At 41.5% G+C, this 26,689-nt stretch overlaps 1 protein-coding gene across 1 annotated transcript; it reads right to left on the reverse strand.

The window, feature by feature from the left end:
* Positions 1-7,712: 7,712 nt before the first annotated feature.
* Positions 7,713-26,488, reverse strand: C2H21orf91 (chromosome 2 C21orf91 homolog). Its single transcript, XM_048294272.1, has 5 exons — positions 26,455-26,488; positions 25,935-26,064; positions 12,962-13,477; positions 9,803-9,865; positions 7,713-8,743 (listed from the first exon to the last, which is right to left on the reverse strand). The coding sequence occupies exons 2-5, from the start codon at positions 26,056-26,058 to the stop codon at positions 8,583-8,585; spliced, it is 864 nt and encodes a 287-aa protein (XP_048150229.1). The 5' UTR covers positions 26,059-26,064; positions 26,455-26,488; the 3' UTR covers positions 7,713-8,582.
* Between the last annotated feature and the right edge of the window lie 201 nt (positions 26,489-26,689).

Here is a 26,689-nt window from a genome sequence, read left to right on the forward strand (position 1 = left end):
AGCCCAAGAATGGGTGGTGGGTGCTGGGAGACAGCACAAGGACAAGGCCAGCTCAGCCCTGCTCCTGTGGGAGCAGAGGCTGGAGGGAAACAGTCCTATGCCTGCTGGCAGAAACCCAGCTCTTGGGGTCAGCGTGGGGCTATCTCAAACCACAGAATTACAGCTTCATTTGGGGAGGGCTGGAAAGAAGCGGTTTCCTCCCACTCATCCTCGTCCCCCAGATCTCAGGGTGAATTCTCCGTGGAGTCAGCTGCAGAGGTAGCTGATGCTGAGACTCACTGAAATCCTTGGGTGGATGCTGACTGCCTCCTCCAAGGGTAGGATCCTGTTAGTTACTGCTGTGAGAAATCTCATTATCTTTTTTTAAAAAGCTAAAAAAAGAGAAAGAAGGCCATGCCTTCTCCTTCCTGTTCCTTTGCCTCTCAGTATAATGCACCAGCACCTTGCCTTCAAAAATTAACCTCTTTCCCTTCTCAAGAGTTGATTATGAAGAAAAAATACAATTTTTTAGAACTGGCCAGTTTGGATGAAACTGCTCTGAGTACATACAGTAATAAAAAAACAAGTGCTCATTTGCTGCTGGGAAAAACATTTACAAGAGGATTTCAGGCTAATGAAGACGAGCTTGACCTGCCTGCTCATTAGTGGTGCAGGTGAGTGCATTTGTCCCATGACTGCATTGAGCACTTTTTAAAGGCCTTGCCTTGCCTTGTCTTGCCTTCCTTTCCTTACCCTTCAGGTACTGGAAGGCCACAATTAGGTCACCCCAGAGCCTTCCCTATTCCAGGCAGAGCAATCCCAATTCTCACAGCCTTCCTTCAGAGCAGAACTGCCCTGATCACCTTGGTGGCCTCCTCTGGGCTGGCTGCAACAGGTCCCTGTCCTTCCTGTGCTGGGACCCCAGAGCTGGATGCAGCACTGCAGGTGGGGTCTCAGCAGAGCGGGGCAGAGGGGCAGAATCCCCTCCCTGCCCTGCTGCCCACGGGGCTTTGGATGCAGTTTTGGAGGGTGCTGTTGCTTGAAGCCTGTACTCTGGTGAGGGAGGGGAAATACTGCATGTTCCAAAGTTATTTACAGATTGACACTGTATTATCCCTTCACTTACCTCCACACTGAAGGACCAACTATAGCCACCTGTAAAAAGGCCTTGTTAAAGATTAACTACACAAAGAGCTTAAAGTGATGGCACTTCAAACAAACCTCTAGGCAGAAAGGAGCACAAGTGATTCTCAAAAGTGCACCTTTCATAAACATCTATTCAGGATTTCCTATTAAAGCCATCTGGGGAGAGAAGTCCATAATTGTTTATTTCAATTCACAGCTCTAGACAGAATAATTTGCCATCTATGATTTTTTTACTTTGAAGGCTGGCTGCCTTGGATTTTGAATTCTAATTACTTTATTTACTGGAAGCCACAAAACCACTGCTTCTCCTGCCCCAATCCCCTTAAACTGGCTACCCACAGTATTTTTTTTTTTTTTTTAGCAGATTAGCAAAAATCATTGAAATGGTGAAAACTCTGAAACTATTTTTTGATAATTTCATCTTGCTTTAGGTGGATTAAAGAAGTCCTATCATTTAAAGCTGGTATTTGGCTTCACAGAGTACTTATTTTTTCTGCTTTATCAGGAAGAAAAAATACTTTAAAGAGGAACTACTGGAAGTATTCTGCTCAGGACCCTGGACCAGACTGGTGTTAATAAATAAGAAAAGAAGTTAGGCCACCCTTGGCTAATAATCTTCAGCCATGTTTCTTCACTCATGTGGTACAGTAATCCATGCTTTGTAACATACACTCTTGTATTTATGTTATACACAGAGATATTTTTTCTCTTTAACAGAAGTCAGTGAAGGCTGCTAAGTGCTTGGACCACAGAACCAACACACTGGCTCGAAAGTATTCAGAACACACAAAAAAACACAATAAATTTTCAAATAAGAGGCAGGAAAAATTCTTACCCAAGTTCTCATTATAGATAGATGTGAATGTACCCCATCAATTTTGTGAGTATGGCCACACAGATGCCCCATGTGACTTAGACTGCAAAGGCCACCTCTATCCCATAGTCTATTTCTGCTTCATCTCAGCACTGCACACTTTTGAAATGAGGATGAAGATGATGATGAAGATCCTGAAGTTGTTGCAGTAGAGGTTCACATATGAGCTGCTCCAGGATCAGTCTCTGTAGGCCTTTTGTTACTGCAGAGGGTTTTGCTCAGAGGCATCTTGATGTGGAGTCAATCCAGCACCTCAGTAAATAAGGTACTTGCATTCATTTCTTTGTTGTTGTGAGTAAAACTAAATGCTACAATGTGTTTTTTTTAATGCTAGCCTAATGCCAAGACTACACTTTAAAGAACTGAAAAAGGCCCTGTTTGATTCCTGAGTTACTGAGGTAGATGGAGAGAACAGGACAGAACAGCATAAGCCTTCCCTTGTTAGCCATTAGGTGATTATAAATAATCATGCATATTTTTCATCAGCGCTAAGTAACATCTTCCTCAAAAAAACATATTTTGAACATTTTCTTAGTATGCAGGTAGCCACTTTTTCAGCCAGCTCTGGGCTTGACACCCAATTTCTTCCTGATTTTCTACCTTTTCATATTTATGCTCTACTCCTGAATCCTTGAGCCACCAATAAATTGCTCTGTCAATAACCCGACTTCAGCCTGCAATTTTGCCTCTCTTTGTCACAGCGCAGTCTCACGTGGCAGTGCCTTTTCTGACACCTGAGCTGGGGTTAAGCAGCTGTGCCCAGAACCGTGGAAGGTGAGGAGCTGAGTGAGGAAGGAACTTGGGGGTTACCAAGGGTGTTGCAGGGGAAGAGAGTAAATGTTCAGGTGTTACCAGTACTGAGAAGTGAACCATGAGCTCACTGTTGTCGTTCATGCCAACGGAAGAGCAATGGCATTTGTTAGGCTTTTCATGGTGACTCAGGACTGCAGATGACAGCAAACAGAGCAGGATGCTCCTGCAGGCAAGGACTGGGAGGTGTCTGATGTGGCTACCTTTGGAAAGGCCTATGGAAAAGAATTAACTGCATAACTACAACCAGCAAATTAATTTGTTCTCAGTAATTGAGAAAAACAGTCCTTTAAATAAACATTTAAGCAGATGGTAGATAAAGAAGTGATTGCAAGACACTCCTGCAGGTTTAAGGACTTCATGGCAATGGGAACCCTATGGGATACAAATTAAATGAAGGTGAAAAACCCAGTAAAGTTCCATCTTTCATTTCACCACAGGATCCGCCACTGACCTGTGATATTATTACACTACCAAACAATAGTAGTTTAGTAGCATCTTTGTTTTTTCCACTCTACTGCAGAATTTAATCTACTTTGAGAGCTATGGCCACTGGCATTCCTACTTCCCTTTATTCCAACACACTGTCTTAACATACCATCCTTATGAAATAATTTTTTAGAACTTGAAGCCAGGCAATGCTAACACATTTAATATTGAAAAAAAAAAAAAAAAAATGAACAGAGGGCTGTTTCACACAACACAATAAAAAAGGACTTTTTATAAAACAGACTTCCTTGCAGACTTTATGAATTTAAACCCTGACTTTCTTTAGCCAGAAGCATCATGATTTCAAGATGTTTTGGAACCACAGCTATTGTGTGGAAGTTCCCTTAACATAAAACCCAACCAACTTTAATAGCCTCAATGCTATTTCTACAGATACAGCTTCCTTAGTGTAGTTGCAGTTATGTCATCAATTTTATATCCAGTAAAAACCAGAAACAACATTTTATTATTTCTTAGAACTCAAAATCCTGGGGAAAAAATAAAATAAGAAATCTGCTAATCTGAAAAAAAGAAAGTAGCAGATTGCTTTATTACTTTTCCCTCAAAATTAACTCCAATATTTAAATATGTATATCTAGACCTTGTAGCTGCAAAACAAATGTAAATGCCCCTGCAATCTACTACGTCTGCCACATGGAATTAGCGCTTCCCATTTTGACAGAAACAGTTGCATTACCTAGACAGTGTTATCACAGAATCCTAGAAAGCTTTGGGTTGGGAAGGGACCTCAGAACTCATCTTGTTCAAACCCCCTGCCATGGGTAGGGACACCTTCCACTATCCCAGGTTGCTCAAAGCCCCATCCAGCCTGGCCTTGAACATTTCCAGGGATGCGGCAGCCACAGCTTCTCTGGGCAACCTGTACCGAGGCCTCACCACACTCACAGTAAAGAATTTTTTCCTAATATCTCATCTAAACCTACTCTCTTATATAGCAGAAATATTTGTAATAAAAAAAAATAATCCTGACCAACCAAACAAAAAAATCAATTTTGTTCTGAGGGTTTGATTAATTAAAAAACAGCAATAAGCCCCAAGTTCCCACTTTCTGGACATGGCCTCCTGGCATGGAAACCAGCACAGGCATTATCCATGCTGCTAGTAGAATACACCTGCCCAAGATGAATTCCCAAACTGGGAAACAGGAAGAGCAACATTTTTCTAGTGCAGTTACCAAGTTGCTCCTAAAAACGAAGATTCTGCATGAAAATAATAGATTAAGATCTTAAATGGATCTAACTGTGGTGTGCTCTATCACATGGATCTTATTCCCATCAAGATGCCTCCTTGTGAATTTAATTATTACCTAACCCAGCCCCAGATGCAGCTGTGTTTTCACTGCTGGGGTCTCCAGGCACTGCAATACAAATAAAGTCACAAAAGGTTTCGAAATTCAGTTTCAGTGAATATTTGATTTGTAATATATTCCTCTGTTAAAGGAATTAAGTTTCTACCCTTTACCACTAGCAACTGCAAAGAAACCCAAAACAAACAACCCCCAAAACTGTAGCAATTCTACCTGTTTTCAGAGACTATTAATTAATATCCTTCTGTTAATATTCTGTTAATTAATATCTGGCCAGTTTCTGGCCAGTTCTTGCTAACATTTTAAGAAGCAGTAGCTTGTAATGCAAACGAAAACTGGTAAACTTTAACTGTTAGACTCTCAGATTGGATTGTATTTGAATCTTATAATCATAGTCACATAATGGCCTGCATTGGAAGGGACCTTAAAGATCATCTTGTTCCAATGCCCCTGCCATGGGCAGGGACACCTTTCACCAGACCAGGTTGCTCAGAGCTCCACCCAACCCGGCCTTGAAAACTTCCAGGGATGAGGCAGCCACAGCTTCTCTGGGCAACCTGTGCCAGTGCCTCATCACCCTCACAGGAAAGAATTTTTCCTAATATCTGATCTAAACCTACTCTCTGTCAGTTTGAAGCCATTCCCCCTTGTCCTGTCACTCCAGGCCCTTGTCAATAGTCTCTCTCCATCTTTCCTGTGGGCTCCCTTCAGGTACTGGAAGGCCACGATTAGGCCACCCCAGAGCCTTCTCTTTCCCAGGCTGAACAATCCCAGTTCTCTCAGCCTTTCCTCATAGGAGAGGTGCTCCATCCCTCTGATGATCTTGTTGTCCTCTCTCCAACAGGTCGATTTGACAGGTGTTCATGGCCTCAAACACCAATTTCACAAATCCAAACCTTCTCCCCTTGGCCTCTTTAAAGACTGTTCACTACTTGCTCTCAAAATACATCCATCTCTGAACTGAATACTGAATACTGGAGACTCAACATTTCATATACAGAAGCAACTCAAATTTAATGCAAGATCTAGGTAAACAGCTCGCATTTAACTCTATATTTACACCACACATATTTTCCAGTGAAAGTCAGGAAAGCAATGAGGAAAGAAATCCTCCACACATGTGATGGTTTGCACATTTTCTTATAGCCATGCCTGTCCTCTTGAAATCCTCTGGGCTACAGAGATGTGCTGCAGCAAATGCAGTTCAGAGCTGACAGACACTGGGGTATGTGTTGACCCCCTCTCGAACTTGAGCCTGAGAAAAAAAAGCTATACAGTTAATTTTTCACCATGTGTGCCAGGTGTACGCTTAGCTTTCCCCCAAGTCACAATCTTACTGCGGCAAAGCACAAAAAAAATTGCTTCTCCATGGCTTACGTGTCCCCACAGTCAACATTCCTAATATAATTCCTCTTAAAAACAAAAGAATCCCCCCTCAACCTTGTCTGGATCAATAACCTATCTAATGTAACAAAAATAAAATGCTTCAAATCATAGTAAGGACTTCAAAATGTAGATATTCCACATTTAATTCCCACAAAAGCAAACACTAGAAGTGTTAAGTATAACTTAGTTCTCCTCACTATCCAGCTGAACTGAAATTGACCCTCATCAGTCTGATCAGACATCTGGGGAATGCTAAATCCAGCCTCCCTCAGACTGCACGATGGCCACTTCACAGGTAGGAGTAACAGAATCCCCCAATGGGTTGGGTGGGAAGGAACCACAGTGGGTCATCAGGTCCCACCTCCCTGCTCAAGCAGGGCCATCCCAGAGCACACGGTACAGGACTGCATCCAGACACTTCTGGAATATCTCCAGTGAGGGCCTCCACACCCTCTCTGGGTGATCTGTTCCAGTGCTCGGTCACTGCACAGTGAATTTCTTCCTCATGTTCAGGTGGAACTTCCTGGGTATCAGTTTCTCCCATTGCCTCTTGTGCCATTGTTGGGCACCACTGAGCAGAGCCTGGTCCATGCTCTGACTCCTCCCTGCAGACACTGACAGACATGGATGGGGTCCCATCTCAGTCATCTCTTCTCAAGGCTGAACAGCCCCAGCTCCCTCAACCTTTCCTCATAAAAGAGATGCTCCATCCTTTCATCATCTCTGTAACCTCCACTGGAGCTGCTCCAGGAGCTCCATGCCTCTCTTGTCCTGAGGAGCCCAGAACTGGTCACAGCACTCCAGATGTGCCTCACCAGGGCTGATCAGAGGGGCAGGATCACTCTCTGATCTGCTGGCAACGCTCTTCCTAATGCATCCCTGGATTCCACTGGCCTCCTTGGCCACAAGGGCGCTGCTGGCTCAGAGTTTGTTCTTCACCAGGACGCTCAGGTCCTTCTCAGTGATACTTCTCTCACCTGATCCTTACCTTGGTACTGAATCAACAAGGTTTACAAACAGACTTGGACATGGAGATTAATCCATCTTCTGACAATTACAAGTAGGGATTTTCTAGGGCCCACTTAGTCCTAAGTCCACTTGCATACACAAGCAATGATGCTACTGACTTTTTCCCCTCCTGAAACACAAAATACACAGACAAACTCAAGACCTTCTCATGCATTTGTGGGGGGGCTTTGGAACAGCTGGAGGATATGGAAGAAAACAACAAAAAATAATAAAAACACAAACCAACCTGTCCTATGTGACCCAGTTATCACCATACAAAGGCCAATCAATAAACCTACTCTGAAATTTGGCTTATTTCTCAGCTTCAGTTTAAAATCAAACCTAAACCTTTCTTCATGCTACTCATGCCTTCAGCTCAGCTACAAAAGTTACTCCATTTTTACTTAAAGAGCTGAAAGCAGAGACTTTTAACTTTTTTGTGTGTATGCCTGTATTTTCCACTCATCCCATCCTCCCCGATTTTTTCAGTGCAACTCAGCAACTTTCAGCTACTCAAATGCAGCCCTGCATAATTTTTGGCGAAGACTGAGATTTCCTGTCATGGTAGACTGATGTAGGTTTAAAAAATGCAAAGGCTGTTCTGATTTATAATGTATCATTACTACTTGCATTTCAGAATTAAACCACTTTATCAGCCTGATGCAACTTTATAAAGAAATCATAACAAAGCACTGCAGTATTACAAATTTATTGAGTTTCATCAAAGTTATTTTTCAGCATTGAAAATTTCACACATATAAAACAACTTCAACTTCTATGCATTAAAACCAAAGTATGGGTTCTTTTCTTAATTTAAAGCAAGTGCTGTGCTTTTTTTAAACATCTCATGAACCAAATCCTTCAGTTATAAAGCTGATAAAAATAAGTGATACACCACTAGAGTTTTTTTCTTCAGCATGTGAAATTCATCTCTTTGGGAAACAATACTTTCTAAAATTGTATCATGAAAGATACAGACCTGAAAAAGGATAAACAATCATACACAAGGCATAAACGTTAACACAGAGTAATTCAGACATTTTTATAAAGAGATCTGGAAAAGTACCTAAAATAGTGATATTTATTTAGTACAAAATTTCAATAATAAAATATTGCTCATAATAAATAAGAAAACATGAGTTTCATTAATACTGTTCTCCTCTTAAAGCTCTCTTGGATGTAACAGGATCTGACCTGATCAAAAGTCAAATGTTTATTTTGTCCTCTGTACGAAGGAGGCAGGTTTACAGGCTTCAGGTCATTCTTTGCTAGAAACAATTTTATTATAAACAAAACACAGAATTCATTTCAAGTCTCATGCGTAATTATGGGAAAAAAAAATCCCCAAGTGTGAATAAACCTTATTACAGTAGATTTTAATACCCAAAATATTTGCCCTTTTTGTTAAACCCAAAGTGGAATAAGACTTCCCACAAATTATGAATACAAAGAGAAAGCTGCCCAAGTTTTCTTAAAAGCTTCTAAATATGGGTGCAGCTGTACTTAATGGTCGTCAATGCTGTTAGGGACAGTTTCTCTGGGGGGGCTGGAAGCTGTCTCCCTTCATATGGGGATGTTGGATTTCATCCCCGCTCTTCCCATCTGCAGACAGGGCAGTTTGGAGCAGTTCTTCAGCAGCTGCTCGATGGCGATGTGGCGGACGTTGAGCTCAGAGGCCAGGGAGTCCTTCTCCTGGACTTGCTGTGTCAGCTCCTCAAACACGTCTGCAACAACAGCAGCGGGTCAATGCACTCGCTCCCTGCACCGACACAGGCGTAGGGAGCAGGGACAAACAACACTAGGGAAGAGGCAGGGCATTTAAGTGGGAGCACGCACAGGAACTCTGCTTCTCCTGGTTCCAGCCCAGCTTTGTATGCATTGCAAACAGAACAGGATCACTTAGTTTCTAGTTATGGGCAACCTGAGCCAAGGTGGATCAGTTTAGAACTCAGAACAAAGCTGACTCTGGCCTGTATCAGTCACAGTGTGGCAGCAGGAGCAGGGCAGAGATCATCCCATCATCCCCGTGCTGGGCACTGCTGAGGCCACACCTCAAATCCTGTTCATTCAGTTTTGGGCCCCTCACAGCAAGGACATGGAAGTGCTGGAGCAAGTCCAGAGAAGGGCAGTGGAGCTGGGGAAGGCTCTGGAGCACAAGTGTGATGAGGAGCAGCCGAGGGGCCTCAGCCTGGAGAAGAGGAGGCTCATAGGGGACCTTATCATTCTCTGTAAGTGCCTGACAGGAGGGTGGAGCCAGGTGGGATCAGGCTCTTCTCTCAGATAACAAGTGACAGGACAAGAGGAAACGGCTTTAGGTTGCACCAGGTAAAGTTAGATTGGATATTAGGAAATATTTATTCATGGAAAGTGTTGCCATGCACTGAAACAGGCTCCCCAGTGACATGGTGGAGTCACCACCCATGGAGGGATTTAACAGACATGGAGATGTGGCATTTAGGAACCACTTGGTTTTGTGGGGGACTTAGCAGTGCTGGGTTAATGGCTGGACTTGATGGTCTTAAGGGTCATTTTCAACCTTAAGAATTCTATGGTTCTAGTCAAATTCTTAAAGAAAATACTGTGCCAGTTTGCAGCACCAAAGCAGATTACATCATGAAAGCACCTAGAAATCTCTCTATATCATGTATTTCCATGTAAAACAAGAGACTTTAGTAAAAAACTTAACTGACAGAACAGCAATCAAAATTTCTTTTTTATAAACAGACCTTTTGTTATTACAAAGCACAACAAACACAAAACAAAGAGTATTGAAAAAGTCTCACCCTGGATTTGCTTGAGCAGTTTTTCATTAAGTTGCTTTAACTCTCCTAGAGTCATTGTAGTCACTGCAACAATAAAATCTGTTATTACTACTACCAAAGTCACATAAGCATCCCTAAGCAGACTCCTATTTTCTCAAGATTTCTCCTATTTGCATCCTAATAATCAACAGATGCATGGCAGTAAGCCAGAGACAACAGTATTTATCAGTTATTTGAGGAAAGTTTGAAAATTCTCTTCTTAATGTTGACACAGACAAGGATTTACTCCATTGGAAAGACCTCTCTTCAATGACAAAAAGGTGGAAAATCAACCCCTGAAAACAGCAGCATCCAGAATCAGAACTGCTTGGCACATTTAAATACTATACCCTCCTCTGACTGCAAAACATGATTTCCCCAGTGTAACCCCTGCGAGCACATCTGTTTAATTGTGGGCAAGGGGACAATTCTGAGGTAAGTCCTGCCCTGTTTCCCAGCCTCCAAGAAGCAACTTCCTGACAGAATTTTTACCATGAGGCTCCCTGTTTTGGTTATCAAGGTTTGTGCTTTATGCACACAGGAATAACTTACAGTTTCCACTGAGTATCTCAGTGACAAATGATGAAGGACAATCCTGGTTTGATATGAAAACCAGCATGTAAAAACAGGTTTCCTTCTGTGCTCCTGGTGAGAACTCAAAGATCCTCTGTATCATTCAAAATCCCTTCTGTATCTCAGGTTGTGTGTACTGATCATCCTCACAGAACACACACGTTAAACCTCAAAGGAGGGAACTGCGAACGTATTCTTCACTGCCCTTGATCAACAGCAGGGAAGCACTGACCTGCTTCCTAAGATTCCCTGAACCCTGCACTGGACACGCATGGTGCCCTGCCTGCTGCTGAGATGCCCTTGTCACCACGGTGAAAAGCATCAATCTGAACACCACAGGGGGTACAGGGCACAGGCACAAGCTTTAAGACCTTGCAATTTTAAAATACTGTTTTTAAACTTTAGCTAAGCTGCTTCTGCTGCAGCTTAGCAAAGCTCTCACTTCATACTTGAGAAAAAACGATGGTGCAGCTTTTTTCAGCGATTTCTCTGTGCAAAAGGTTTCTACATGGCAAATTTAAAGTCCAGAGTTCTGACAAAGATGGGTTTTACCTACCCACTGGATTATTTGATTATCCTAATCCTTCCCTTTCAAACTTTTTCACAGCTGGCAGTTGTGGGATGTTAAATTGCTGACAGTACTGCCAAACCAAAGAAGCTGGCAATAGCTAAGACTTGGTACTCAAGACATAATCCCAGTTAAGAGAGAAATAGATTCACCTTTCCCCTCCATCAGCCAGGTAAAATGGTGCTCCTTCCTACCTTCAGCTATTAATACACCTGAAAAGTCCCTTCTCACATTTTAACACCCTTTAAACACTGTGAAAACCCCGACCAAATTTAATATTTAATTTAATAAAAGGGACAAGATTTTTTTCCCTCTTTTATACCCAGTGGAAAGATGTTACTTCCCCTTTCTTCAGTATTTTCATTAACATTTTGACATCTAGCAGACAGGCCAAGCACTGAATTTAAATGGTAAAATATTATTCTATCCACAGCTGAGGTAAATTCTAAAGAAATATTGGCCAAGCTATTTACAGTTCCATTAATACTTTTTTTGGTAGACAGGTATGTTGTTAAGAGTGAAAGTACTGCAGTAAGAAGGTACCTAATTCTGGCAGTCTAAGTTTTCATCTAAAATACAAGCTTTATACAATCACAGAGCCTCCAAATGAATGTCTTTTAAAGGTAAATACTGCAAAATACACGCAAAAATGCCTCAAAGCCGCATTATGTAGTCAAAACAGAAGAAAAAACCTGTTATTGTGCTCAATGCAGCTTTATGTTCCTGTCCCGAAACCAAAGATTGGAGATAAATTCCAAGTCACTAACTTCAGTTAGACCACCCCATAAAGCAGGTCAAGCTTTCATAATTCCTCTGTTAACTGCTGTCCTGATTTATGTAATCCCAGTTTATGACTCCAGCGGACAGGTGGTCAAACAGTCCAGTGTATCTGTTTTGATTTATGGCTTTAAGGCTACTAATTCACTACAAATGCAACATGACACATCATGCAGCAGTTAAGTAAAATCCTTTTATAGAGAATGAGATATGACTCAGCTTTGTGAGGACAGAGTTGTCAGTTTGTTAAAAAAAATGGAAGCCTAAAGAAGCCAATTCCAACTTTTTACAGTACCTCTTTCTCTTGACTCTTCTGACATTTGAATTTCATTATTACCTTGGTTTTCATCACTTGTTTTTCCCTGGAACAGTGTTTAACAGTTTTTAGCAGTGTTTTTGCTTTCTTTCTTGGGTCTTTTGAAATTCAGAAACCCTCTCCAACTACTTTCCTCATCTACAAAAGTAAGAGTGGACATACACCAGTTCAGGACCAAGTACTGCCTAAAACCAGGATGGTAACAGCATGTACCTCTAGGAACCTATTTCATGCAGCCTGATTCCAGAGACACTAGAACATCCTAGATTTTTCTAAAGATTCTAGTGATCTTAAACAACAGGAAAACTAATTTTCTGTTATTTTCACTATCGTCCCAGTCATCAAAATATGGCTCAGGTCTTCTGCTACAGCCTTTAAGAGGACATGATGGCATAAGGGGCTTCTCATTTTCTTATGCTCAACAAACACAAGGAAAAAACAAATCCAGTAAAATGCACAAGCAAAGTCTGCTACTATTAAGATTGTTCCACAAGTTTGCTCTGCTACGTGACATCCAATTTCCCCTGTTGCTTAGGGCAGCTCTCTGTAAAATGTAACTCAGGGCACTATGCAAATTCAAGAAGAGAGAGATTTGCAGGATCTGCGTAACCTCCACCTTCACAGGCAGGGCTGTACAACTTCCATGAATGAGATACTGAAATGACTTTTTCTTTGCATAAATTAGGCATGTCCTGTATCACACTGGGCTATAGCTAAGACTAGAATTCAAAAAATCCCACCAGCCAAACCACCCTATTTGCTCAGCCATGTAGCCTTTTTCCTCACAGATTTTACACTCTGGACTTCAGGATGAGCATTAAGGCCCTGTGGGGACGTGAAGTGGTCAATAGGTATTTGAAAGAATGCCCATGCTTGCTAGGCTGTGTGTAAATAGATGTATACTCACGTTCCTCCCTGCTGTGCTGAGGATGTCTCCTATGAACACTGGCAGGTGAATCACCTTCAGCTTTTTCAGCTTTCTGGACTTGGTTGCGGTTGGACCACAAAACACTGCTGCAGCAGAAGGTAGCACCAAGTCTGAAATCAGTGGATTCTCTTCGTTCCAGCAGAGTCTGTGAGCAGCTTGAGATGCCTCCAGATTTCCCATCTATCCATTTTGCAGAATATCTAGGTACTGGGGAGTCAAACTGGGGGAGTAATTTTCTATCAGTCTGATGTCTGAAGCTAAAAAGCTGGTGTTGGGATGGTTTTGAGCTTTCAGAATCAGAGTCTAAATCCTTGTTCTGTGCGTACTGTATGATCCAGTTAATTTTTTTGCTCAAGATATTTTTTACTTCTGCATAAGGACTTTTAGAGAGCTTTGATCGTGGACAGTCCTGATTGGCTATTAAGTGGAATTTTTCAAAGCAGTCTCTGTGCCCCCTTAAAGACCTTGTATGTAGAAGATCCGACTTTGGTACTCCTGTAAAGACACAATAGAAAGAAGTTCACTTACTGCTAATTTTTTTAAATCTTTACTCACAAGCAACCAAGAAAACAAAAACTTCAGTGATGCTTTCCTACTAACAGTCTTTTCACTGAAGCAAACAAGGGTACCTCACAGTCCAAAATTTGTGTAGTTTCCCTCAGGCTGGAGTCCTTGGCATGCAAAGCGTTTTGCACACCATAATCTCTAGTGCAGGACTTCAGCGTGTGCCTCTTGGATGGTGACAGAGATGAAGCAAATTGACAACTCCACACACATTGCAGCACCCCTACACACAAGAGTATAAGCTGCAGAAGTAAAATAAACCCAAATGTGTATCAGCAAGTTCTATAGAACGATCCTGAAGAGCATTTTGACAGCACTCATATAAGCTCCCATCTTGTATGCACAATGTTATGAGCCATCTGCTCAAATACTGCAGGGTGCAGGCCTATCTCATTCAAGTGGTCAAATGTAACTCAGATTTCAGTCATAGTTTATTATTTTGCACTAATACAAGCCTGCAGCTTAACTAGGGAAGCAAGCTCTAATACTGTCGATGCTTGCCAACATTAAACGGCCCTGAAATTCATTTGAGGTGTGCTGGCTTTGGCTGGGATGGAGTTAAGTTTTATCACAGTCTGATATGGGGCTGTGTTTTGGATTTGTGCTGCAGTGTTTTCATTATCACTGAGCAGGGCTTACACACAGTCAAGGCCCTTTCTGCCTCTTTCACCACCCTGAGAGCGAGTGGGCAGGGGGCACACAAGGAGCTGGGAAAGGACACAGCTGGAACAGCTGATCCCAACTGACCCAAGAGATATTCCACACCATATGGCATCATGCTCAGTGTATAAAGCTGGGGGAAGAAGGTGGAGGGGAGGAATGTTTGGAGTGATGGCATTTGTCTTCCCAAGCCACCGCTATGTGTGACAGAGCCCTGCTCTCTTGGGGATGCTGAACACCTGCCCAACCATGGGAAGCAGTGAATGGATTCCTTATTTTGCTTTGCTTCTATGGGGAGCTTTTGCTCTCCCTTTGAAACTCTCTTTGTCTCAACCCACGAGCTGAGATTCTCTCCTCATCCCACTGGGGTTAAACCATGACATCACACAAGATGTTTATTCTCCTCTTTGCTCATCCTCCCTCAAAGACTGTTCAAATAGCTACAGCAGGTAACTTAAACCTCTAAGTAACTGCTAGTGATTGACAGGTTAAAAAGGAACACAATCTGTGAAGATCTGCAGTTGGTGAGTGAACACAGATGGTATGAGAAATGACTATTCCAGAAAGTTAATAGTGCCCTAGTACAAAATTACTTTCTGCAACTTCAGGGGATATTTATTTTTCTTCAGATTCACCTACACAGTAAATTCAGAACCCAAGCCCAGAGTAATGAACAGTTAGCCATTTATCTCAACACCCCCTATACTACTTGGGAGGTTCCCAATACAATGAAAAACAATCCTGTCTAACAAGTTTGTCACTGAAAATAACAATAATATACCTGTGACCCACTGGTTGACAGTGCTCAATGCCAAAGTATTTAAACCAACAAACAGTGTAATTGGACCTCTGAATCTAGGCAATGTGAACCAAGCTGCAGCCATCTTACCTTTTAGCTACTCAAAGTGACTAAAGTAAAAGAAAAACCATGAAATGCAACAGGTAACAAAATCTGGAAATAGAGACATTAGCAGACAATTAGCAGAAAGCTACATGTTACAATTCTCAGTTCCTAATTTACCTCTTAAATTCTTGTGGTAAAGGTTAATCTCCCCACCCCAAACGATTAACAAATGATACAGTGTTTTTTTAAGTTACGGAATACCACAAAATCACACACTACTCTCAAAACTAATCTGAAAAGTAAAATTCTTAACATGAATCCAGTGAAAACAAATCCAAGAACTTCATTTTGATTATCTCCTTGCTGGTAACTGCTGTTTGAAGCTGGGGAGTTCAAACACTAAGAGTAGCCATTATAAATTGTTGATTTTCCACTCTTTGGGCAGCACTGAAACTTAAGTCCATTATCTTCTGGTTGAGTTTCTGAGAGTGCACACAATTTATGGGTCAAAATGTCTAAAAAAAGTGGAAAATAAAAGAAGACAGCAGTGGAATTTATTTTGTTCTTAGCAGCAGGGGGAAAAAGGTAAAGTCATGAAAACAGATGTTCCTTCTGTTCCTGAGATAACTATTAGAAGAAACAAAACTCACATAACTAACTAGAGGCACCTTTTAAGAACAAAGTTCTGGAGTAAAGTACACTCTGTGCCCCCTTTCAGTGGGCAGTCAAGATTCTCACTCCACTCTTCAAAATACCTTTCAACCTCTTTCAGCAAACAGATATTCACCAATTTTTCTTAAGCGCTGCATGCTCTGCTGCCTACTTGAAATGCTGTTTTCCCTCTCTGTCTTTACAGAGACTTAAAAAACCCCAACAACCATTTCTAGTGAAAACAAGGAAAGACAACTCATTTGTTTTCATGACTTATCAGCACTCTTTAGATAGAGCAAGCCTGCTCAACTCAAGTAGCATAAAGGAAACCTTAAATCTTTAAGCCATCAACGGAAAGCAAACACTGTCAACTGAAATTATAAGGCAAATATATTCACAACACTACAAACCCTAGAAAACCAGAGTGATTTGTTCAATGTTATTTGCTTTACCCAAGTGATTCTTCAACATTCTACTTTGCTGCTGCTTGTAGTGCTTTCTTTTACTTACAGAAAACAGTCAATGGGCTGAAAAACATGTTTTGCGCAATTTTCCATACAATAATGCTCAGGAACCCACCTAACAAACACACCTGCACAGCAAGTGACAGAATACTGACAGTATCACTTAAAGGAATTCCTTTGAGGCTGCTTCATTATTTTAAGGAGAATAAATATGACTTGTCCAGTAGGAGAGGAGCATGAGACCACACAAAACAGCCAACACGCAAACTGTTACACAAAAAAAGAACAAGTGCAGCGTGACTTTATGAAGCCCCAACTGAATTATGTCCAAGTCTTAAGTTCAAGGTTATTCAAGTCTTTCCTTCTGATGAATTTATCTTTTAAGAGTTCTGAATATTGCTAACTTCCCCATTCTAGAGGCATGCTGCGCAAAGAAATCTGTTTTATCTGAACTCAATAATAGAGTGCCTGAAATGAGCAATTATTACAGAAGAAAAAACCACATTACTTCAAGAGTTTAAGCTTTGCTATTTATATGCCACATATCGGCTGCAATGTCCCTCTTTCTGAGCTTAGGGCATGTTATTGCAAAACACTTCCAGTACACAAGACCAGAATTTACATCCTACCCCTTCTCTTACTCCACTGAAAAAAAACAAAAGGGGTCTTACCTAAGGAATCTTGAATAAAGTAAGGAACTGAAAATGTGCAAAACCAAACCACTTTTGTACAGAACTGCTACAGAACTGCTTCAGCTTTCACGTAATTGCCTTGGATTTTTACTGTAACAAACACACACAAAACTAAAACAACCATCAATCTCTCTTTTGTCCTAAGGTGACAATTAGTACCTTCCTACGCAGAGAACATCAGCCATAACCTTCTGGAAGAGCTGAGCAGGGACAGCAGCTGCTGTGCCAGCACAAACTAGCAATCACACACCAGAATTACCGCAAGTAAGGGTATGGTTCTTTGGAACAAATCCTTCTGTTGAGGGCAATACCATCAGCTTTATGAGGCAGAAAAGATGTCCATTTCTTGTCGGGAAGACTTCATACTTCACTCAGATTACTTCATATTTTTCCCTTCATCACAACTGCAGAAAAAGCTACAATCTGGTGAGCTGGAGTGAACCAAGTGATACATAAAGATGATGCAGTTTTAGAACACACCTTACTTTATTCAACACTACACAAAGAAACGAATAAAGCACAGCAAGATTTCTGTACAAAACAAGAAGCAACAGTGTAATTTTGGTTAACAGCTATTGTGAGTTTCGGGGACTTTCACAGGGTTTCAGTTCTGTCTCCACATTTCTGTTTGCCAATATCAACGTCAATCTTTCTTACTTTTTGTCTGGTTCTTCAAGTCTGCAATCATAAACCCATCAATTTCCCTCCTCCTCCCCCCCATCAGCAGGTATGTGTACATTTGCTCCTTGTCTTACTTTCCAAGAACAGGATTGCAGACTATGTCCAAGTATGTCCTAGGCTTCATATTTATTTTTTCAGAGAAAGAAAAAAAACCTCAAAAAGCAAAAAAAAAGCCCACAACCACCCAGAGTAGAAAAGTTTAATCTGTAGGGGAAAAAAATCCCTCAAAATTTACTAATATCTAGAAGACCACATCTAACAAACTTAAGAACTTAAGACAGCACAGATGCTATTAGGAAACAAGCTCATGCCAGAAATCATTCCTCAAGTGCACCTGATTCACAGGCTAATGCCAAACCTCCAAACAAATCATGAAACGGTGTAAGTGCTTACAATTTGTTACATTATTTGTTTCTGACTCTAGTAACTCATGTGTCCTATACGAAATATGAATGTATCACTTCACTCAACAATATCTTTGTATACTGACTTGAAGAACAGGACTTCCTACATAAGTGCCTAATGCTTAGGCAAAAAACACCTTAACCGGAACCCCGACTATTTCAATTTCTAAGCTATGCAAGGCAGGCAGTCAACATGACTCCTAATCCACTCCTACAAAGTGCTTTTGTAAATGCATGACCAGGGATCAGGCAGTTTAATACACGTTTTTGTAACTTCTACTTATTCATAACTGTAAAGTAGTAGAGAACAGGGAGAATATTTACCAGATAACCAGGTGTGCAATCACCTCTCAACAAATCCTACCCCATTTTAAGGCATTTGTACTTGAAAGTAAATGAGTTTCCGTCATAATAAAGTTTTTTGCTTTCTGGTTTTTTTGAGGGTAAGAAACCTACAAAGACCTTATTTCTGCCTTTGCAACTGATTCACTGAGAGCTATGTATAACTCTTCTTCATTATAAAGATACAGAACTAAATTGAAATGTTTGCTCAAGTTTATATAAAGCTGGCTAGAATAGTCTTATTTGGAGATTACAATAGTAATCAACAAGTCCTTTTCAAAATGAATGTTCTTGAATACCAAGATTATTTCACATTCCTTCACAAATGTTTGCACAGAAAAAATAAATCAGTGATCATTAGCCTACTTGTTTATCTTCAACAGTGGGTTTTTTTCATTTGTTTGCTGTTCTCTTTTTAAAAAAAACAACCAAACTTCTTATTTGGTCTTTCAGCTCAATCAGTTGGAAATAACATTAAAGAAAACCTGCATTGCCTTCTTAGCAATTTCTAATGTAATGCTGGAAACTAATTGGTTTTTGCAATGGTGAATAGCAGCTGAAGTGGAAAATCCCCCCTGAATATAAGATGAACAAGAATACTTCTAGACACATGAATAGTCGATGACAAGTTTGTACTATGCCATTAGTTACCTAAAACCCCTTAAAAGAATTTACAAATACTTATGGGTAAGATTTATACCTGACCATCTCTTCTGTCTCCAGTTTGAGTTGGCTGTGGAGACCTGCCTTCACAGCCAGTGAAGAAATGCTTCTCAGGCACAATTCACCTCATCTGAAATAGTGACCTCCAGAGAGATTTGTGACAGACACGTCTGCTCTTCCCCTTTAATCCTAGAGTAAGCAAGAGCCCTTGCCTGTGCCTGCCCGCTTTAAGAACCCTGGTCTTCACTGTGTGTTCTGAAATGTTCCAGTTGCTGCTCCCCTCAGCTGTCCACCTCACTGTGTAAACAGAGAAGTTCAGCCAGCTCATGGAACAGCTCCCAGACATCTGCGAGTGTCCACAAGGAACACAACGCTCAGATGAGCTCAAGTGTGGTTTACCTAGTGTGCAGGGCCAAGAGCTGCAGCACACAGAAATGCCTCCCATGACATTAAACGTTCTTGTCTGTCTATTTTAAGCCACTGCTGTATAGGCTGTTTACCAAGAGTGCTGAAGGGGGGGGAGGGGGAGGTCCCAGAAAAGCATATCCCAAGACCTGCTCAAAATACATGAAACAAAAGCAGTCCATGATGACCTAAGACAACAAGTTATCCACGTCTAAATGACAAGGGTGGGGAAAACTGATATCCTTCAGCTGTACAATTCTGCCAACACTGAAAAGCAGGATCATTAGCGATGTGTATCTCCAGTACATCTGCCTGACAAGACGTAAAACCAACTGCTATTTTTAAGGGTTTACATGCAATCTCATTTGAGAGTTAAATCTTATGATTTATTAGAGTGGCTAGAAGGAAAATGCCAGTGCCATTCATTAACTTCTAAAACCAGACACTTTGTAAAGACTAGATATTATCTTGTTCATAAATTAAAGTTCTCTCCTTGCTTTCATATGATAATGCCAGTACTTTCCATACATCAAGTGTGCACACAAATCACCTCCCACTTAATTTCTATCAGCTCATTTATATTTTAGCACAGAGCAAAGACATACTATATTAGACAGAACAGAGATCCAGCTGGCCCCTTAAATATATTTTCAAGAGTCATGTTCCTTATAAACTACTTCACTAAGAGATTTCGCTCCTGTATCAAGCAAAGCAATGCATTCTGATGAAAACTTTACTACAGAAAATATTATGTCACATACTTTGTAAGAAAAATCAGTTAAACAGACCTAGAAGAGAGTGGAAGTCATGAGCCAGTATTTCTGTAGTCTGGATGATGCCAGGTAACATAAATACTCAATTATCTTGTTTGCATGGGCAAACCTCCCAGATTTACACATTAAGAATGCAAAAATGTACTTATTGAACCAGACCCACAGGTTGACATTACTCAGTGATGCCCATTAAGCTTTCAGAGCAAGAACAGCATCTCCAATCATGTTCAGACTTGAATACATAGTTGAGCTTTAGTGGAAACTGCAGCTAATTTCACAGGTCCATTCAAGTTTGCAGAAATGAGTCATACCCCTGGCCTGCAAATGCTACCTTGAAACAAGTTCTCATCTGTCTAGTCTAAAGGGCAATGATGGAAATTTTTAGCTTTTATCACCAGAATAATCTATTTTACTGTTTATCTTTTCATTAACACTGAAAAAATAAGGATGTGTAATATTCTGGAACAGAATTAAATTACACAGCAATTTCCAATTCTTTCAACTACACCTTACAACACATTTTATTGCAGTGAGATATTCTTCTGTAGGGTGTAAAAAGGAAAAAAGTGAAATTCGAGTTCACAGTTTGCAACAACTAAACCCACACCCTCCTTTTATTTTTTTTTTTATTTTAAATGAACACAGAATGAGGATATTATACAAGATTTTATAGACCTTAACAGGAAAAAAGCTATGTGGTAAGACAGACTTATTTATAGCATCCTTGGTCAGCCTGGAAACTGAGATGCACTAACCTGATGCTGAAATTGCCTGAAAAGCTGAGTCTATCAGCACTTCGAAGGACCATGGAAATCTAACTATCTCAACATAAATCAGGGGAATGGATGCCCAGTACTTACACATTGTCTCTTGTATTACAAGACCTGAGATGGGAACTGTCATTTGCTATTCAGCTGCTCAGCTCTAAACAGAAATGGAAGTGAGCCAGTTTGCTTGTCAGCCAGCATTCTCCAAGATGGTACTGTAGTTGGCAGCACCAGATAAGCAAAAGAGTAAAAAAATCATCTCAAACAATCAGATTTTCCACTTCTATTACTGTTTGTCTCCATTACGACCCTTGAATGTGAGGAATCATCAGGTTTTTAAATAATTCTGCATTAAGAAATACCAGCATAAACCCAGCTAAAGACAGATACACTATGAAAAATAATGTAAAGGTAAGTCACAATTATTGCAGACTTCCAAGTGTGATGTTTGAACAAAAACATTTAAGTATTAAGATGTTGAAGCTGGGATTTCCACAGGTGTCCAGAGGATCCCAGGACACATTGCTGTGTGCAATGCCTTCCCATGGGAAGAAACCTGAACACCTCTAAGCAGCACAGGACAGGACCCTCTGGCTGCTGCTGGGTGAGGGGTGAGACATGGGATACAGAGCCACAGACTGGTTTGGATTGGGAAGGACCTTAAAGATCATCTCATTCCAACCTCCTACCCTGGGCAGGGGCACCTTCCACTAGACCAGGCTGCTCAGAGCTCCATCTTACCTGTCCTTAAAACACTTCTAGGGATGGAGCATACACAACTTGGAAATACTACAAGTGGAGCTTCAAAACACCATATTCAGGCAGAGGATTTTGTTTTGTTGATGTATACATTTACAGACAGTTTATATACATGTACACATGTGTATTTTGGAGTGTTCATGCATTCTCCTCACCCTCGAGGTATCACTGCAGATCTGTTGTTAGTACTGTATCTCTGCTAGCAGAGCTCAGTTAATCACTTTCTCATATTCTGATGAAATTAAAAAGAAGAACTTTGTTTCAACTAACACCCAACACGTGATTTCCTGCCTGAAGCAAAACCAGTCATGTAAGAATTTAAAACATTTCCTGTTTCAATCCCCTGATTACTACTGTGACACCTACTCAGAAAAACAAACAATGCACGATCTCTGATGTTCACTTCATCTGCACAAAGCAAACAAAAGCCAACATCAAACTCCAGCAGATCCACCCTACCAGGATATTCTAAACCCCATCTAGAACTTTACAAACGCTGTCCAGAATCAGCTTCATTTCTCAAAATGTTTAGTATTTCACACGTAAATAATTTGCGTATTTTAAACTTTAAGAAGCACATTAGCATTCTGTTGTGTTAAATCACCTGACAGCGATCCTTCAGACACAAAAGCTAGTTTGGCAACAGAAGTATTTATGTGTGTCTTAGTCCACTCAGCTTCCCTGCGTGTGAATCCTCTAAGTGAGCTGGATGAGCCAGTGCAACAGGAAAAAAAATACAGTCCTTTCCAGGGAAAACGAAACATTGCTCCTACCCCTTTTAGACTGAAGACCAGAACTACTAAACTCTCCTGAGGCGCGTTGCTCTTGCCTCGTTCAAGAAAGGTTGATGACATTTAATAGGGTTAAGTTTAAACCTGCATATTGGGTTTAGTTATTCCAACGCCCATGTTCTCTTTTCTTCTCCCCTTGCTACCACTCCTTCAGACAGCTTCAGAGAAATAGATCCTATAATCCATATATATCACTCCTGAATAAATTCTGGGACAGACACCACAGCTGATCTCCCAACTGCACTCAAACCAGCAGTTTCTGTGACTTCACTGAACTTGGTAAAGAAGCATAATCACAATTTAGGTTAAGCTCATTTTATTTCACAAAGACTAAAAATCTACTATTAAAAATATCATGATGGAGACCTGATATCTGATAAAAGCAAAGGTTTTATGATACAGTAACTGACTTCCTTATTCAGAAATTCAACAGTTACTTAATCAAGACTGTCCACAGATTAAGCTTTCTGTATAGCAGTATCCTTTACAGAGCTATAAGAGAAACTAAATTTTTCCCCCTCAGTTATGTAACATTACCAAGCTACAGTGCAAATATAATAAAGGTTACAAATAAACACCCCAGTGTCAGGCAAGTAAGGGCTGAGCCATGCCACAACATTAATCCAGACAGAAGTCATTATTACAGATGGGGATGGTCTCCAAGTCACCCATTTCTAATTCCTCCTCTTACTGACCCAAGCGAATCAACAACACCACCATCGAGAGACAGGCAAACCTGTACAGCTGCTGAACTCACAGATGCCAGGAGATGCAAAGACTCACCATCACTAGATTACACTGTAATTAAGTGCAGCTACATTTCTGTAGTGTTTTGCTCATATACACCTGAGAAAGTCTGTTTCAAGGTGGGTTCAGCTGCATTAGTTCCCAGTGCATGGATTTGCCATGTCCAGCTTTAAGCAGTCAGACGCTGCTGGCAGGAGGGGAAACACAAATGTCCTCATCAGTTTTGTTAAAGCATTAGAACATGATGCTCTACTCAAAAAAGAAAACTGGGAAACCTACTTCCAGAATTTCTTACCTAAACTTACAAACCATAAGTATTTAGGTCGGAAAAGACCTTTAAGATCATTGAGTCCAACTGCAAACCTAAGATTGCCAAGCACATCCATCTGTAATGTTCCTTTCTATCCTGACCCAGCTCCTAGTGCAGACTGCTCGGTCAGGAAAGATGGAAGAGGTGCCATACATTCCAATTAAGTCAGACAGCACTTAACACATGGAAGTTAACAGGGTGCTGCAAACAGTGGGAGTACTCAAGCATCCTGCAAGATGCTGAGCTGTGACTAATAGCCTGCCTGCTCTCCACCAGCAGCTATTTCCTGCTTCTCTGAGGGAGCAGTTCCACATGCACATCAACACCGAAAATGAGCAAGCCTGTCCTAGCTGTTGCATGAATATCTTTTTAGAAATGCCTAGTTCACTTCCTGAAATACTTAATATATATGTATGGGTTTTAATTGCTGGCAGTTTTAAATATGATGCTAAATAAAAAGACAAACTATCAGTGAGATTGACACCTATTTGTAAGTGTGGGATAACACATCTACAAGAGTTGATTCAACTTGCAGCTGATTCTGTTCAACAAGTTATAATGCATCTGAACTCCACTAAAACATAACCAGAAGGTCAGTATGAAAATATCCAGTATAACATTGTGCTTAGTGAATTATCCAATTCATGCTGCACCCAGAGCTGCCAAAAGACTTATTTTAGATGTGTAAAAATCAGTCTTTGTCACAAAAAAATACAGGAATGTAGAGATATGTCCAAAGTAGGATGAGTGTGACCATAGGTATGGTAAAGAGCTGACTCATGCAGTAGTTAAGCTAAGAAGTCTTAAAATGGCTCTTCATAAAAAGTCACTGACACAGCCTCTGCCACCTTTAAGCTTCCCCTCCCTATGAGCAGTAACAGTACATCTTTTCAAAGTGGCACACAAAAGACGGACTATCAGAAATGGAGGCGTTTTGACGCTACAATGATCAAAGATATGTATACTTTTATTATGCAAAATAAAAGAATTGCAATGGTTCATATAACTTCAGGGGAGCTTTCATCACTATTCTATTCCAAATAGCCGCCTTTTAAAATTAACTGAAAATTTAGAAGATTATGCAAAGTTGTCTGCTTTGCACAGATTAAGTCTTTCCTACTATCAAGGCTATTTAGAGCCAAAAAAAAAAAAGCTATTCCACTTAAAACACATGATCTTTTTGTAAAGTCACAGCCATAACAAGCAGCTTTGACAAATCCACACCTTATCTGAAACAACAGCGCACAGGAACCATCCAGCAAATTTTTAATGTGCTCTACCACTTTCAACACTTTCAAAACAAAACTAGATTAGTAATGTAATGGAAGTACTTAATTATCATTGTGTCAGTATGTTTTTAAAGCCTAGAGAGAGAAAAAGCCTCTCTCCATATTGAGAAGTCTAAAAGCAATAAGAAAAGTCAAACAGACTGACCGGTTGCCTTAGTTTAGACAGCTGCTCTTGAGTTTTAACAAGAAGTGCAAGTACACAGGCATGTCTCTTCTAAACAAAAGCATAAAACATGGCAATTACTACTGAAATATCAAAGTATGGTTCAGATTGAAATACACTGCCTGTACTAGCAACAAAAGTCTACTATCCGTTATCAAGATACAGGACTAATCACATAACACTGTTAAGATCTTCATATTCAATAGCCTCACAGCAACAGAAATCACTCTAGGTAGTCCTATCCACATATAATTGGCAAAGAGCACTCTATGTAAGTGGAAGAAATTACTTTGTTGCTCCAACGCCAAGCAATTTGACGTAAAAAAGGGACAAAGATAATCTACTGCTCATTCATGCATGAAGAAAAGCAACAAGATGGGTAAATTCTTTGCCAAACAGGTTTAAAATTTTAAAAATACTATTCTGGAGGCCAAAATGGTTTGACAAGATTAGTCTTTTAAGAGATGGCCAAAATTCCTACTTTACAATTTGAAGACCTTAGGAAGCTTTAATATTGAACCTCATTTTATGATACTACACATACCAACACTTTATGAAAACAAAAAGAAATAATTCCGAGTACTTCTAGTGAAAGCAACGTGATCTGCTTCCAAAAACCCCAAATATTACGCTTTAAAACTTGCAATTTAAGCTTGCTTTATAGACCCCTCTCTAATTATTGAGCAAACCCGCTGAATAAAGGCAGAACGTGATTCAGATCCCGAGTTCAACATCAGAGTTCTAATGCCAGGCGACAGAATAAACACCAGGGCATTTCAGAGGTTCTGGAAAGGGGGGCTCACCTTCACATCTGGAGGAGCAGCACCCACCTTTACCGGAAACGAGCTAGAAAACAAACTGATTTAAAACTTTCTACAGATACACGTTTCCAAACCTGCGACTCGATGGAAGCTTTCAGAGGAGCCGGCTCTGCGTTCAGGCCCCGGCCGGCTGGCCCAGGATGGCTCCTGCTCCCACCTTACCTTCGATATTCAGCTCGAAACAGACGTGGCAGAAGGAGAGGGTTTCCTTCTCGGTGCCCAGCTTGCAGACGCTGCAGATGTTGTCATCGTCCAAGTCGATGCTCACGAACTGCTCCTCGTTCATAGTGCCCTGGGGAGGGGGACGGCGGCGACAAGGGACGGGAGGGTTATTCCGGGAGCCGCTCGGGCGTAGCTCCGCGCCCGCGGAGGGGGAGGGCAGGGGCGGAACGAGGGCGGGAGCGTCCCGGGAAAGTTTTCCCTTTAGAGAAACTGAGGCCAGGCCGCACAGCGGGGCCGGCACGGACCGAGACTTCCCCCTTCCCTCGCCCGGAGGCTGCCCCGTCCCATCCCGTCCTGCTCCCCCGCAACTCCATCACCACCTCCATCATCGCTGCCCCCTCCCTCCCTCCGCGCGCCAGCGGCGCGGACGCCCCGCCACCACCAGTACCGCGATATCCCCGGCTCTCCCCCATTTCCTACCCCATTTCCTACCCCAATCCCAAATCCCGACCCCGCTCACCGCCACCCGCCCCGGCCCCGCTGCGCTTTGTCCGCCCGCCCGCGCCGCCGCCGCCGGAGCTCTCGGCGCCGGGCACCGCCCGCCGCTTCCGGCCGCCACCACGGCACGGCGGGACGGGGGGTATCACGGGGCCCGGGCGGAGCCCCGCCGCACCCGAGCGGCTGGAGTCGCCTCAGAACCGGGCGGCGAGGCGGGATGAGCGAGGAGCTCCGGTTTTCCCGGGCCTTCGAGCGGG

The sequence above is a fragment of the Corvus hawaiiensis genome, chromosome 2 (assembly GCF_020740725.1).
Source record: "Corvus hawaiiensis isolate bCorHaw1 chromosome 2, bCorHaw1.pri.cur, whole genome shotgun sequence".
In the NCBI taxonomy this organism is placed as follows: Eukaryota; Metazoa; Chordata; class Aves; order Passeriformes; family Corvidae; genus Corvus; species Corvus hawaiiensis.